Below are 15611 nucleotides of genomic sequence, written 5' to 3'. Positions count from 1 at the left end.
TGCCCCACTCTGGTCTCTCAGACACTGAGAGCCATGAAGTACAGATGAGGATGTTGAAATATGTCTTCCTTCAAGGTCCCACTTACGTGCCACCTCCTCCATGTCACCCTTCCTAATCCCCAAGCCAGAAGCAACTCCTCTCCACTCTGGGCTCCTAGAACCCCACCCTCCCAGCATCTACTGGGCTGTGTCTGGCCTCTGCCCACCCCACAGCCCCTGGCACAACACTGGCACGCACAGGCACTCCCTGCTACGCGTGCTGCTCTGCTCCTCCTCCCTGCAAGCAGCCAGCACGAGCCCAGGGCTCATCCAGAACCTGCACCTCCTGCTGTCATGATCCTGGCTGACAGGAGAACTGGGGTCTTTCTGGTGAAAAGTCTGAGTGTGAAGCAGAACAAAGGGGAATTGAGACACACCCAGGGGCTGCACATGGGGAGCCAAAGACGGACAGCACTAATAAAGTATTTTTAAGTCATTTATTAAAATCCTTATAGTTAGCAAGTGGAGGTAGGGGGATGTACTTTTCCAGAGTAATTTCACATACACAGAAAAGTGTTTGGAGACACTCTGTGAGCCGGTGGGTGAGGTTTCTAGAGGGTCCACTAGCCAGAGCCCAGGATGCTCTGCAGGGGCTTGGGAGACGCTCTCCCACCCTGAGGAGGGGCAGAGTCACCAGAAACTCTCTCCTGTCTTCGGCTAGGAGGAGGCTGACTGTGGGAGGGCAGTGCCTGCCCCAGCCTCTTCCTCTGCGGCTCTGCACTTCCCTGGGGCAGGCTGGCCTGGAGGACAAAGGTGGTAGTGATAGAAAAGGCCCTGGTCACTCCAAAGAAGGGCTACTTCTTCAGATGAGAGCGGCCCTCTCCACCAACACAATCCCCACCCCCACCAAGGCCCCTGAGGCAGCCCAGCCTCCTCTGGCCTCTTCAGGAACAGGCCCCAGGGCTTCTTATCTGATGGATTTGGAAGCCGGCACACATCCACTCCCCACCACTCCCACATACAGAATCCCCGCACGCAAACAGGCACACTCATAGACACCTGCACAGAGACATGCCCCTCACTGACTTCCACGTACACACACAAATGCAAACACAACAAGGTCACACTGAAACACATTCACCCCAAGTGCACATGCACGCCCTCCAGAGACTCCAAAGACAGGTATGTTCACATACAGCTACTCACACACACACACACCCAACCCACGTACACGTGGGCACCTCACAAGTACGCTCCTTACACATTTTATATAAACATTTGTGTAGCAGATGCTGTGGAGCGCTGCTCAGATCCCCTGCCCCCTTTCCACCGAAGCTTCCGCTTGCCCAGCAAGGTCCCTCAGCAGGAAGGAGGCAGAGGGAGCAGAGGAGGGGAATCGACGCAGAGGGATCACGCCAGGCCCCAGTTCAGGACAACTCTTCAGGACTGTTACAGCCCAGAGCCTCTGCCAGTGCTTCTCCCCCTCCCCACCCCGGGTCCTCCACTCCCCATGGGTGCTGATGTAACCGCGGGCCCTCCAGGACCAGCTCAACTGACCCCACCTGACCAACAGAGTAATTAAGAATGCTTTTTCAGGAACTGAAACCCCTTGTCCAGTTCACGCCAGTTGAGACCACCAAACCATCAACTGGGCCCGCAAAAAGGCTCAGTAAGTGAACTGTGTGTGTGTGTGTGTGTGTGTGTGTGTGTGTGTGTGAGGAAGGGTGGGCCTGAGCTAACATCTGTTGCCAATCTTCCTCTTTTTTTTTTTTGCTTAAGGAAGATCGGCCCTGAGCGAACATCTGTGCCAATTGTCCTCTATTTTGTATGCGGGACACCACCATGGCATGGCTTGATGAGTGGTGTAGGTCTGTACCCGGGATCCGAACCTACGACCCAGGCCACTGAAGCGGAGTGCATGAACTTATCCACTACATCACTGGGCCAGCCCTTTGATAAGTAAACTCTTTGACATCAGGAGCTAAGAACGCCACCCTCAGATCATGGTAATGCCGCCATTTTGTGAACATGCATCCTATGAAGAGCCATGCAGCTTACCTACGCTTGTACAGATCATCAATTACCTCACATCTCCTCACCTCCAATCATCTATTCCCACACCTCAGACCACCCCACACCCTACCCCATAAATATCCCTGAGCCCCTACTTTCGGAGAGACAGATCTGAGAGTGGTTCTCCCACCTCCTTGTTTGGTTGCCCTGTAGTTAGAACCCTCTCTCTGCTACAGTCTCGTCCCCTCGGTGACTGGCTTTCTGGGCAATGGGCAAAAATGAACCTGGTTCAGTTAACACTGATCGCCACAGCACTCCCCAATATGGTGTGCGTCTGTGCAAAACTCTCCCTTTCTTTTTTTTTTTTAAAGATTTTTTTTATTTTTTCCTTTTTCTCCCCAAAGCCCCCCGGTACATAGTTGTATATTCTTCGTTGTGGGTCCTTCTAGTTGTGGCATGTGGGACGCTGCCTCAGCGTGGTTTGATGAGCAGTGCCATGTCCGCGCCCAGGATTCGAACCAACGAAACACTGGGCCGCCTGCAGCGGAGCGCGCGAACTTAACCACTCGGCCACGGGGCCAGCCCCAAAACTCTCCCTTTCTTTAAGCTGCCCTCAGTCTTCTGGCCTGGGGAGACTAGATCTTTTCTGGCCACAGCCTGAAGGCTGACCTGCAGCACCGATCCAATAGCCTAGGCCTGGAGTGGAGGCCCAGAGATGATTCCTGGACAACCCGCCAAAGGACTGACTCAGGGCAGAGAACAGATCAGGAGATCCTCGCAGACAAATGCCTTTGGCGCTGAAATTGGTAAAAGGAATCTACCCCTCACCTGTGCTTTTGTCTCTGGTCTCGAACCCCAGTTGGCTATGTGACTTCAGGCAACACTTCCCTCTTTTGGCCTCAGGTTTTCCATTGATATAGTGGGAACTCTGGAGTTTGGGACACAGGCTTCCTGTGACATCTATAAAAGACTGGCAAGGCATAGCTTAGATCTATGCTGCTCAAAATGTGATCTACCGACCAGCAGCATGGGTCTCACCTGGAGCTTGTTAGGAAAGCAGAATGGCAGACCCCACCCAAGACCGGCTGAATCAGAATGTGCATGGTAACAAGATCCCTGGTGATTCTGATGCCCCTGACAGTGTGAGAAGCACTGTCCTAAAAGAGCTCTGAAAGGCCTTCCAGTCTCTAGACTCCTACAGTCTACACCTTCAACAGGATTGGGGTGGGAAGTGTGGGGCTTTGGTTGAGAAGAGTTATTGACTTGCCTGCAAAGCCTTGTCTTTGTTGGTCCCTGGTGACTAGACAGTGCAATTCCAGGTAGCTTTCATAACTCCAGCAGAATTCCCAGCTGTTGGGCCAACCCTGGTGACCTAGTGGTTAAGTTCAGTGTGCTCCACTTTGGCGGCCCAGGTTCGGTTCCCAGCACAGACCACTCATCAGCAGGCATATGGCGGCAGCCCACATACAAGAAGAGGAAGACTGGCAACAGATGTTAGCTCCGGGTGAATCTTCCTAAGCAAAAAAAAAAAAAAAATTTCCAGCTGTGAGAAGAGTCATAACAATACAAATGAAGGTGAAGAAATGATTCCTCTGTGACTCAGGACCTCCTCCTATTAGACATTCCCCACCCCGTTTCACCCAGGAGAATCCAATAAACATCTGCATTTACCTGGGGTACCTGGGGGCAGCCCTTTCTGAGCTCATCCTAGAAACACTTCCTCTGGGTCCACCTGGAGGTGACCAGGAAATGGCAGAAAGGCCCCAGAAGCTCATGACAAGCAGAACAGAGCACATTGTCTAGTAATTTCTAAGTGCAGGAACCCAGTGCCCAGGAATGCCCAAGCCCACAGGTCACTCAGACTGCCTAGTCCAGGGGCTGGCACATTGTTTTATTAAAACTGATTTGAAAAAAAAAACTGATGGACTTAAAACATACACATACGAGGGCTTACTCTGAAGTTCTTATGGTAAAATACAGAGAAACAGAGACATTATGGTTGACTGTGAATGCAGAGGTGGCTGCCAGAGGCTCCCTGACTGCAATGGCAGGTGGATGGCTTGAAGAATCTGCAGCTGTTAAGTGGCAGATAGGACCAAAACCTGAAATGCAGGATTCAGGAATCCTAGTAATTAATAGTGAAACTGGAGGCCAACTTGTTTTAACTATAATCAGTTAGTTGTCTATTTGCAAAAGTAGTTAGACAATGCTTTACTAAAACCCACCCTATAGATAACATCTCTGATGCTTGGGTCACCACGGTAATAGGTGCTTGCGTTTTTCAGGAACTGAGAGTTGACCCCTTGTCCAGTTCAGGCTGCTTAAGACCACTGACTCATCAACTGGGCCTGTGTGGATTACCAATAGGTGACCCTTTGACATCAAGGGGCCAAAAACTCCACCCTCAGATCATGCTAATGCCAACATTTTGTGAACATGCGTCCTATGAGGAGCCATGAAGTTTGACTATGCTTGCACGGGTCATCTGTTACCTCACTTCTCCTCTCCTCCAATCATCTATTCTCACACTTTAGACTACTCTGCCCCCTTATCCCATAAACAGCCCTAACCCCCATTTTTGGGGGGAGGCAGATTTGAGACTGGTTCTCCTGTCACCTCACCTGGCTGTCCTGTGAATAAACCCTCTTTCTGCTGCAAATATGTCATCTTGGTAATTGGCATAATTGTGCAGCGGGCAAAACAAACCCCGTTCAGTAACAATAGTAGGGTTCAGGGTGTAAAGTGGGAGAGCGAAAAAAAACCCAGGGAAATGGCCAGAAGGGATGATCAGTCAGAAGCGGGAAGCTGACCAGCCACAGCCTTCTCCTGGAGGGAGATTCAGGAGGTGGAGAGTCACTCTGACTGGAATGAGGAAGAAGGACAGGAGAAAGCAGGGGCAGCAGAGACAGGCTGGACAGTGAAGGGGGCACGGGCCATGCTCCTTCCTTCCCTCCTACTCACATACCCACATACCCACATACCCACATATCCACATACTCCACATATGGTGAAATACCACATGTCCTCAAAGTACAGATCAAATGCCACCTTCCCCATGAAGGCCTCCCCGATTTCCACAGCTGGCACCAAATCCTCCCTCCTTTGCCCTCCCCTGCCTCTTTCTCCTCCATCTGATCTTTGCCACAGTCTGCCTCCTCCTTTTATAGCTTCCTTAAAAGACAGCTAGTGGGTAGGCTGGCACCATGGCCGAGTGGTTGGGTTCACGAGCTCCACTTAGCTGGCCCAGGGTTTCGTCGGTCTGGGTCTAGGCGCGGACATGGCACCGCTCATCAGGCCATGCTGAGGCAGCGTCCCGCATAGCACAACCAGAGGGACCTACAGCTAGAATATACAACTACGTGCTGGGGGCTTGGGGGTGGGGAGGACGGGGAGGGGGACGGGGAGGGGGAGGAGGAGGAGAAGAAGGAGAAAAGAGAAGATGACAATAGATGTTAGGTCAGCTTCCAGCCTTTAAAAAAAAAAAGATAGCTAGTGTATACCCTTTGCACTTTATTTTTGCCCCTTCCTTTAGACTCCTGCCTGGAATGGAGACGTGAATGCTGAAGTTGTGGCTACCATCTTGGACCACCAGGGCCACACCTGAGGGAGAACAGAGTCATAACCTGGAAGGTCGGGTCCCCGAGCACTTTGTAGGGCAGAAACGCCATGCCAGCCCTGGACTGCCTATCTCCAGATTTTTATGTGAGAGAAATAAGTTTTATCTTGTTTAAGGCAATTATTTTGGGTCTCTGTTCCTTGCAGACAATCCCAATTTTAACTGATACACTGGGAATTATTTCTGACTCTTTTTCCACCTCTCCCTGCATCTAATCACCAAACCCTTTTATTCTACCACCTTGATATGTCCCAGATCTGTAACCCTTTCTCCATCATTGCCACTCCTACCCGAGCTCAGACAATCAGAATTTCTTGCCTGGATTACTGTGTCAGCCTTTTTTCTAGCTAGTCTCCCTACCTCCTTGGTTGTCCTTTTCAATCCGTCTTTCATACCAGTAATTCAAATTAGCTTTCCTATGAGAAAGTTAAATATACATATTACAGAGATCAATATGGCAAATACCCACACCCAGATTGGTAACAACTGTTAATATTATCTGTAATTTTTTATGAAGTAAATATGACAGAGTTGTGTCATTCCTTCCACAAGGGCAAACACCCTCTCATGCCCTTTACATCCTGTACTGAACAGTATCCTTGCTGTATTTTTTCAAACTTTTACATACATTTATGAATGAGTGTATAGTATGGTTTTGTGTATCTGAAAATTTTATCTAAATGGTGTCATGTTATACCTATAGTTCTGCAACTTGCTTTTTTATGTTTCTGAGGTCTATCCATGATGATACCTACAAATTGAGTTCATTCATGTCAATAACTCTATAGCGTTCCATCGTGAGACTGTAAAAGCAAATCTATTTCCTTATCAATGGGAAACTTGGTTGTTCCCTATGTTTTGCTTTTATAAACAATGCTTCACTGACATCCTTATACATGTGTGAGGTCTCTAGGGTCTATACCTGGAAGTATAATTGCTGGATCTTAGGGACAGAGATTGCTATGGGTTGAAATGTATCCTTCAAAAAGAGATATTGAAGTTCTAATTCCAGGTACCTGTGAATGTGACTTATTTGCAAATAGAGTCTTTATATCAAGTTAAGATGAAGCCATTAAGGTGGGCCCTAATCCAATATGACTGGTGTCCTTATAGGAAGAGAAGAGACACAGAGACACACACAGGGAGAGAACACCGTGTGAAGATGGAGGCAGAGATTGGCGTCACATGTCTCCAAACCAAGGAACTGCCAAGGATTGCTGGTAACTGCCAGAAGCTGAGAGAGAGGCCTGGAACAGACTTTGTTTGAGGGACTCCGGAAGGAATGAACTCTGCCAACACCTTGATTTTGGACTTTTAGCTTTCAGAACTATGAAAGAATAAATTTCTGTTGTTTCAAAGCATCCAGTTTGTGGTAATTTGTTCCAGAAGCTATAGGAAATTAATACAGTAGCGGAATTGAAAGTTGAGGCCTGCAGGAGCACAGCATGTGATCAGAGAGAGAGCTGATGAGTCTGAGACAGTAAATTGGGGCTGGACTGGGAAGCACCTAGAATGTGACCTTAGTGGACATCTGGACTTATGCATTCAGGCAATGTGATGCCACAGAGGATAAATTAAATCAGCAAGGGACATTCTATTTGGGTTTTAGAAAATAGTGTCTGAGAAACAACCCTTGTTTATAACAAGGGGCTTGTTTGAATCATTCAACTTCTGGGTTCTCAGATTCATTCGCTTTTTCCTCTAAAAGTGATTAATTCCCTTCACACAAGGATCTGACAAACACGTTTGTCATTAATAACCACAGGTTATTTTGCGCTTACTAAACCAGGGACTGTTTTTAGACATAATCAGCTAATCTCACTTAATCCTCACAAATGCCCCCATGAGATAGCCATGTTATCTTCTCCATTACAGGGACAAGGAAACATTCAAGAAGAAGGTGAGGTGATTTGCACTTGGGGAAAAATCCGGCTGAAAATTGAGGGTCGGCCCCCTTGGTTCCTGGCTGTATGGTTTTAGGCAAATTACTCCACTTCCATCAGCCTACCTTTCCCCATCTTCCCAATTGGCATGACAACAGCTACCTCTTCGGTCCGGTCCGTCGTGATTAAATGAATGAAGCGTTTCAAGCGCGCTAACCGCGATAAGCAGAGCCGTCCCCCTTTTCCGGGACCACGTGGCCCGGGCAGCGCTGACTCCGCGGCGGGGCCGACCCACGGCTCCGGCCGCCAGGGTGCGCTGTGACGCGGCTCGGGCTGGCGGACGGCCGCTCTAGCCTCGCCCGGGGAAGTCGTCGTCCTTACCTTCAGACGGAGCCCGCGCCTCCGTGTCCGCGCCCGCCGGCTCTCCGTTCCGTCCTGCAGCTGTCCACTGCCCTCTCGCCGCCCACCATGGCCCTGCTGCACTCCGGCCGCGTCCTGTCCGGGGTCGCCGCCGCCTTCCACCCAGGCCTCGCTGCCGCGGCTTCTGCCAGAGCCAGGTAAGCAGGGGAGACCGAGACGGAGCCGGGATGGTGGGCCCGCCCTGCCGAGCTCTGGGCGCCCCAGGACATCTGCCCACCCCCCGCAAGCACACGCACACGCACGCTTTCTCTGTTGCCCCTCGGCTTCACTGGGGGCTGATGATTGAGCGTCTGCCCCTCACAATGACCCTCGGGGTCCTACAGCCCTCCCCTCCGCTGTCCCCAGGACTGCAGGCGAGCGTGCCAACGCGTTCCCCTGGGTTAGGAAGTGTGGCCCTCTTAGGTGCCCAGACTCCCGTTCAAGGGGGGGTGGGTCCTGGGCCGCAGATTCGGCGCGAGGCGGGCGGAGGGGCGAGAGGAGAGCACGCGGCCTGCGGCGCCGGGCCGGCCTCGCGCCCATTGGCTGTGGCACCGGGGCCGCCTCGCGCCGATTGGCGGCGGCGCTGGGGGGCGCGTGTGCCCTTGACGTGCTGCCCTGGGGGACAGCGGGGCTCACCCGTCGTGGGCTCCGTGGGGACCGGTTGGCGTTGATAGGGCGGTGCTGGCGGCCGTTTGCGTGCCCGGGGCGGGGGGAGGAAGGTTCCCGGGGCTCTGGCTTTCAAGACCGGCTCTCCGCTCTGCGCTCCGTGACCTTGCCGCGCGGCATCCTCCCACCCTTGTGCCCGCCTGAGTCACCGGTGCCCGCCCCGCCCCCCCCCCCCCCCCCGGCCACTTGGCCTTTGGATGGAAAACGGTCGGGGTGTAGTGCACCTCCTTTTCTTTTTTAAGCCCTTCGAAGGTCTGGCCGTGGGGAAGCCGCCGCTCTTCCTCTCCATCTCACTCTACTCTTTTGAGTTAGTAAATATTTTGTCATCGCAGTTTCACAGAACCAGGCACTGGACCAGAGGCTGGTGAGAGAGAGAGACAGCGGTGAACGAGCCTGAGGCAGGGACAGGTGTCGCTCAGAAAATTATAAATGTGATTTCAATCGATGTGATAAGTGTTGCGGAGAAAAAGTACGCAGCGTTAAACGAGTTGGTAATTCCTTCCTAGTGGAGATCTGAGCCAGGCGGTTGATTCACTCAAGAAGCCTATTTGGGACAGAGTCCTTAAGGTCTGCCTAATCGAGAGCTGTCTCTCTAAACCACTCCGACCAGATATTAACTTCAAGGAGCAAAGCCATGGCCTCTGCTGGGGGGTGCCTTGCCTTCCTTTGGATGTATGCACGATGTCTTTAAGCCAGCAGAACAGTTTGTCCTGTCCAGAGCCCCACCCTCAGCAGTACGGTTTTGTCCAGGCTTTCATACTTTCTTGTCTCCCTGATTTGGTTCCTTCTTGGCCCACTGTCGAGTTTTGCTTTTTAAACCAGCCTACCTGGCAGACCGGAATTAGAGAGGTTATCATTTATGCACCAGTTTTGGAGAACAGAAAGGGTGCCTAAAGTTAGGGACAAGAGAAAGTCTGTTGCACCATAGTAGTCATCAATAATCTCTTGGTTTTTTGGATTTGGCTGGGTGGCCTGCAGCTCTACTTAAAGTGCTGGGTGAAAATCCTAATGAGTGTGACCTTTTAGTCATTCTTTCAGTTTGAGAGCCTGACTCATTTTTCTTTCCTGCCTTTTCCTCATTAGAATGTAAGTTCCGTGAGAGCTGTACCTAGTACTTTGTTCACTGATCTGTCTCAGCACTTAAACAGGCCCTGGCATGTCTTTCAAATGGAATATTTTTATTTTGAAGCCTTGATTTTTAGATTAGTGCAACAGCAACAAATGTGACGTTTTAATATTGTATTTTAGATCCAAGTGTAAACCTGTAGGGGAACCACAGTGGTGCAAAATGTGTACAAAAAAATAAAATCTGCAAATATTTGAGCGCCTGCCGCTGAGGAAGTACTGTTCAGATTTGAACAGTGATCACGTGAGTGGATGATAGAACCTGAGGCCATATCTGGCCGTGAGTGGTAGCTATTCAGGCACCAGGGCAGTCAGAACCTGCACTCTCGCCATGGCAGAAGTGACCTTTACCCAAAGCCAAATGGTGAAAGTGGAAAACGTTTAAAATAAACTCAAGTAATTGAAGTTTCTTTTTTTAAAAACAGCTCATTCTAATACAGTGAAACCTTGGCAGTTGGTATTCTGAAAAACTAAGGATTTGTCCTATGAAATGCTTAATTTTCATACGTGGGTCATTTATTTTATTTACTATTTTATTGAGGTAACGTTGGTTTATAACATTATATAAATTTCAGTTGTGCATCCTTATATTTTGATTTCTGCATAGACTACATCATGTTCACCATATGTTCATGTTCAAAGACTATCATCTGTTACCATACATATGTGCACTATTACCCCATTCTCACTCCTCCTTTTCCCCTTCCCCTCCAGTAATCACCAGTCTAATCTCTGTGTCCATGTGTTTGTTTGTTGTTTTCATCTTCTACTTTTGAGTGAAATCATGTGGTATTTGACTTTCTCCATCTGACTTATTTTGCTTAGCATGATACTCTTAAGCTCTATCTATGTCACAAATGACAAGATTTCATCTTTTTTATGGCTGAGTAGTATTCCATTGTGTATATATCACATCTTCTTTATCCATTCATCCATTGACAGGCATACTTGGGTCATTTAAATAGAACTCTCTAAGTTCAAATGTTTCATTTAGCTGCATTTTTTTTTTCTTTTTTGGGCGGGGGGAGATTAGCCCTGAGCTAACTACTGCCAATCCTCCTCTTTTTGCTGAGGAAGACTGGCGCTGAGCTAACATCATGCCCATCTTCCTCTACTTTCTATGTGAGACACCTGCCACAGCATGGCATGCCAAGCGGTGCCATGTCCGCACCCAGGATCCGAATCGGCCAACCCTGGGCCGCCGAAGCAGAACGTGCGAACTTAACCACTGCACCACCAGGTAGTCACAGGTCAATGAAGAAAGAATAATATGCTAATTTTAATGATTTATAATGATTTGTTCTTAATTACTTAATTCTGGTTAGTTTTTAGTGAAATGACTGAAAGAGTATCCTGAGACCCTTAAGAAAGGCAGTGGCTGGGGCTGGACCCGTGGCCGAGTGGTTAAGTTCACGCGTTCCGCTGCAGGCGGCCCAGTGTTTCGTTGGTTCAAATCCTGGGCGCGGACATGGCACTGCTCATCAGACCATGCTGAGGCAGCGTCCCACATGCCACAACTAGAAGGACCCACAACGAAGAATATATAACTATGTACTGGGGGGCTTTGGGGAGAAAAAGGAAAAAATAAAAATCTTTAAAAAAAAAAAAAAAGAAAAGCAGTGGCAATAGTGGTACGATAACCGGTACTTAGAAAGTCAAAATTGTAGTATTGTTTTTGTCGTTTTTAGCTCTGTGGTCATGAGCCAGTTAATTAACTTCTCTTCTTATTTTAAAATAAGAACAGGAGGGAGAGCATTTTAGGAACTATAAAGCACTGGGTAGGCTCCCAGGGCAATTGCAGGGTATTTGAATTGGAAATGCTTATCTGAATACTTTGTACCTCACCTCTTTTGGTTAGCTGGTCAGTATTGCGCCGTGCCTGAGACTTTGCTCTTCTGTCCAAAGTGCATTGATAGGGATCACTGTAGGCCACAGGGTGTCAGCATCGTTGTCCACAGAGCACTCTTGTTTTCACCTACTACTGACCTTTTAAAAACATCAGGCAGAGTTCTTACAACGTGGGCATGGAGTCTTTACCCTTTTAAAGAATGGAGTAGTGCCGGGTGTGGAGGACCTGAGCCTGGTTGCTGATGTGGGACTGATCAAAGGGAGAGGCCCTGCTCCTGTATTCAGATCCTATGTTGAGATGCAGTGTGTTCACATTGCTTCTAGAATTCTCCTTAAAAGATACCACTCTTGACCAGATCTCTGGCAGAAAACTCCAGGCTATTGTTTCTGAGAGAATTTCTCTGCTAGAAAACTTTTTAAAGAACGTGACAAATTAAGGCTTTTCACACCATTTAACAAGAATAGTGCCCTCTGTCCTGGTGGTTAGGAGCAGCAGCTGTGTCATCGTTGATTGAAGACCTGCTAGACAGACCATCTTTTTAAAATGAAAATTGCTTACCAGAAGTTCTCTATAAAACGTCCTTGACGTTCCAAGTATTCCTTTCACTCGTCAGTTCACGACAGTGATGTAGACAGGCAGGTAGCTGCATGTTTTCAGGGTCTGAATTGTGGGCAGGAAATTAGGAAAGCTTTCTTCAGGCCCGGTTCAGAAGTTGCTTCAAGGTATCTGTTTCTTACTATTGCTTACATACTGGAACAACCAAGCGGCCTGGAACAACGAAAAAGAATGAGAGGGATTTTGAGTCCTGGCAGTAGAGGTAGTGAGGAAGCAGGATGATAATGTCTCTCGAGACTCTAGAAAAAACTAAGTAGTAATCATTGAAAAGCAAGAAAGACCTCCATTTGGCCATGAAGTCTTATGCCCACATGCTCCTTGAATTCTGTACGTGCTTGGCCTCACCAGGCATGGCGGTTATAAATAAATAAGTGTAGTAGTTTAATTTAGTAACTGATACCAGCAAACATCAGGCACTCGCTCTGTCCCAGGCTCTGTTCTGAGTGTTTTATGTTTCATAACTCCCTTCATCCTTATAACAACCCTGTGAGATAGGTAAGTTGAGCCCCCATTTTACAGATAAGAAAAGTTGCGACTTAGAGAAGTTAATTGATTTGCCTGTGCTCACACAGCTAGTAAGTGGCTGAGCTGCTGTTGAATCTGTTCTGTTTGCCCAGTACTGACATTGCTCAAGGCAACCTATTAAAAGAAAGAAAAGCCTGGGAAATCCAAACATGGAATAATACACCCTTCAATAACAGAGAATTAGCTGTGCATACCAGTTACGGCTATTGAGACTGAGGCAATTTCCAACTTGTCGAGAGAGCATGAATTTAACTGTGTAGTTCCGTGTCCATCCAGCCATCCAGTGTGCCTCATGGAGGAGTGAGCTGTGAGTGCTGACTGACCACAGCTCAACAAGAAAACGATTGTTGGGAAAGAAATTCTAACGAAATAATCCACCGGGCTAGTCAGCATGGTGAGCGCAGGGAACTTTCCCTGTGCCGGGCTGAAACATTTGATCGGTTGAGATTGGATAAATGATTGCTAAGAGAACATAGGCTATTTCACCTAGGTAATTTAGAGCCTTGCTTCCTGCTTCCACTTTATACTGTAACACCCCCGACACCCCCAGCTTCCCCCCCACACACACACACAGCTTTTTCTAACCCTAAGCCATTATTCTTATGCCTGCTTGGAATGCCTTTTTCCTCCTTTCATCCGTAGCACTTGGCTCATAGGTCACCTCCTTCTGGAAGCCTTCCTGAGCCTATACTTATCTCCCCTACCCAGGCTGTAAGAGCCTGTCCTCAGGGCCCTTGTAAATAATATTCTCTGCCCTGAGGCTGTCTTTGTATCACCGTATATTACCCCTCCACCCTCCCACCCCCCAGCCTGCATTGTGTGTAACTCCCCGCTGGGCTAATGTGGTGGTGAGGGATTGTGTTTTACTCTTTCTATTCCAAGCTCTTACCACATAGCAGGTTCTCAATGATTGATTTAGAGATCATAAAGACACTGTTTTCTGTAATATGAAACTGTATTAAAAACTCCTTGCTTGTTTCCCCTGAAGAAAAAGGGTAGATTAATCTTTGTCTCAGAACAGTAATTTGCCATAAGGTAAAACCTCAGTTTGATAGATTAATGCGTTCGTGCTGCCAGGAGAGTGTTGGGAAAAAAGATGGTGCTTCTCTGGGAAATCTCAAAGATAGTTTTAGGGGAAAGTTAGCCTGAAATTTTCATTTTCTATACTTACGATTCAATTTGGGGAAGGCCAAATCAAAAAGGTTGTTGGGTGATACTTGGTCACTTTGATGCGGGGTCGGTGAGCCGAGGAGTCGAAAGAAAGATTTCTTAGACTCTTAAGATCTGGCAGTAGTGCTCTTTTATTTAGAGAACAGTATAGAATAGCATGGGGACAGGAACCATGGGCAGTCAGAGCTTCTGCTGCTGCCGCTTCTGCTGCCCCCGCTGGCATGGGGACAGAACCCACAGGCAGGCAGAGCTGGTGCGTGGGGACAAGACCCACGGGCAGTCAGAGCTCCTGCTGCTGCCCCAAGTTGAGGGTTAGGGCTAAATTTAAGGCATGGGTATGTGAGTCATCTCTTTGCAAGACAAAGAAAAAAAGTTAAAATGGTACCAGTGCCGGTAGGGTCCGGCCATTGGGCGGTCCCACAACTTTTAGATAAGAATCAAACCGGATTGAGTAAATGGCAGAAGTCACCGCTCAAATATTATCTTCAACTAAAGACAAAGGAGGATTTTGGGGTGGGGGGTCAGTTACATGAGGTTGCCAGACAGTAAACAACTTAAGTTCTTGCCTTCCCCATTAAGAGTTTCCAGAGATAAGGCCATCCCCCCTTCCTCCTGGCGCAGAGAGGGAGGCATGGAGATTTCCTTCACAAATGCAATTGTTTCTGATCAAAGGGCAAGCAAATTCCACTCCTCGGAGCCTGATTCTCATCTGCAGTTTTAAAATAAACCAGCCTAAAAATCCTCATCAACTTGATTAAGATGGGATTTGTGAGTGCCTGAGAAATAATCATTGTGTACCTATTTAATCAAAACAACAGCAAAAATTCACGTTGAACATATAACATGGTGGTAAAGAACCTTACCTCTTTCAGGTGTGCAGAACCATTTTTGTTTGTTAGTTTTGTTTTTTCCTTAAATAATCAAGGATATAAGAGAGTCAACATAAAGCCTAGAGAAGTATTCTGGGAAAACACAGAATCTCTCCTATCCAGGCAGAGTACACAGAAGGTAAAAATATAACCTTTCGTATTGTAAGGAAAGTCATTGATCGCTAAACCAGGCAAGATTGAGCAGAATTTTAAGGTATTAACACCTTTCGTAGCTTCTTTTCAGACTCAGTTATTAGAAATCAAAACAGAATTCCCTTTCCAAGGTTTGTCTTTACATGCTCTTTAATGTTTAGAATAAACTGACACTTTAGGAGAGTATAACAGATTTCTCAGTTTTAATTTCTGATACAGTAAATGTTGCTAGTTATATCCCACATAAATAAAGTCTTTTCTGGGCCCTCACTAAGTTTTAAGAGCGTAAAGGGATGCAAAAACCAAAATCTTTGAGAACCACTGCTTTGGGACAACACGACTCTTTTTCCTTGAAAGACAAAAACATATACACAGTTGTATTGCTTTGTCACTATTGATCCTGGTATAGAATCAACTTATTAACTATAACTTTTAACCGAAGTAACTTTCATTTCACAGATAAAACGGGGAGGGCGTTGATGTCAGCCCTGCACAAGCACATTAGCAGACCAGTAAAGCTCATGGAGCCACACAGTGCAACGCCTCCAGCCACACACACATCCCTTTTATACCTTCTTAAAATGGGAAGAAAGAACATGTTCACTAAAATGACCCAAAGCTAAAGCCTCTCTGAAGCACATAAAAATAAGAAGCAAAAGTATATGAACTTTAAACCCGGCTTAGTAATCAATGTTGTCAGTATTTTATCTTACTCAGAAGTTATCTAGGTATCCAATGATTCATTAATC

At 47.6% G+C, this 15611-nt stretch overlaps 1 protein-coding gene and 1 long non-coding RNA gene across 4 annotated transcripts in view; one reads left to right on the top strand and one right to left on the bottom strand.

The window, feature by feature from the left end:
• Positions 1-462: 462 nt before the first annotated feature.
• LOC106822222 (uncharacterized) lies at positions 463-8009 on the bottom strand. 3 transcript variants are annotated; one of them, XR_011499110.1, is made up of 4 exons: positions 7873-8009; positions 3260-3506; positions 2821-2952; positions 463-779 (listed from the first exon to the last, which is right to left on the bottom strand). It is a non-coding gene; the product is annotated as an uncharacterized lncRNA (long non-coding RNA). The 3 variants fall into 3 exon arrangements; XR_011499111.1 differs by having other exon boundaries at positions 2821-2920; XR_011499109.1 differs by lacking the exon at positions 2821-2952.
• Positions 7913-15611, top strand: part of GOT2 (glutamic-oxaloacetic transaminase 2) — a 22642-nt gene continuing 14943 nt past the window's right edge. Inside the window, exon 1 of the mRNA XM_014827316.3 lies at positions 7913-8048. Coding sequence (XP_014682802.3) covers positions 7960-8048 — 89 coding nt within the window. The 5' untranslated portion in view covers positions 7913-7959. The remainder of the gene's footprint in view (positions 8049-15611) is intronic.

Source organism: Equus asinus, chromosome 28 (assembly GCF_041296235.1).
Source record: "Equus asinus isolate D_3611 breed Donkey chromosome 28, EquAss-T2T_v2, whole genome shotgun sequence".
NCBI lineage: Eukaryota > Metazoa > Chordata > Mammalia > Perissodactyla > Equidae > Equus > Equus asinus.
This window is presented reverse-complemented; position numbering and strand designations above follow the sequence as displayed.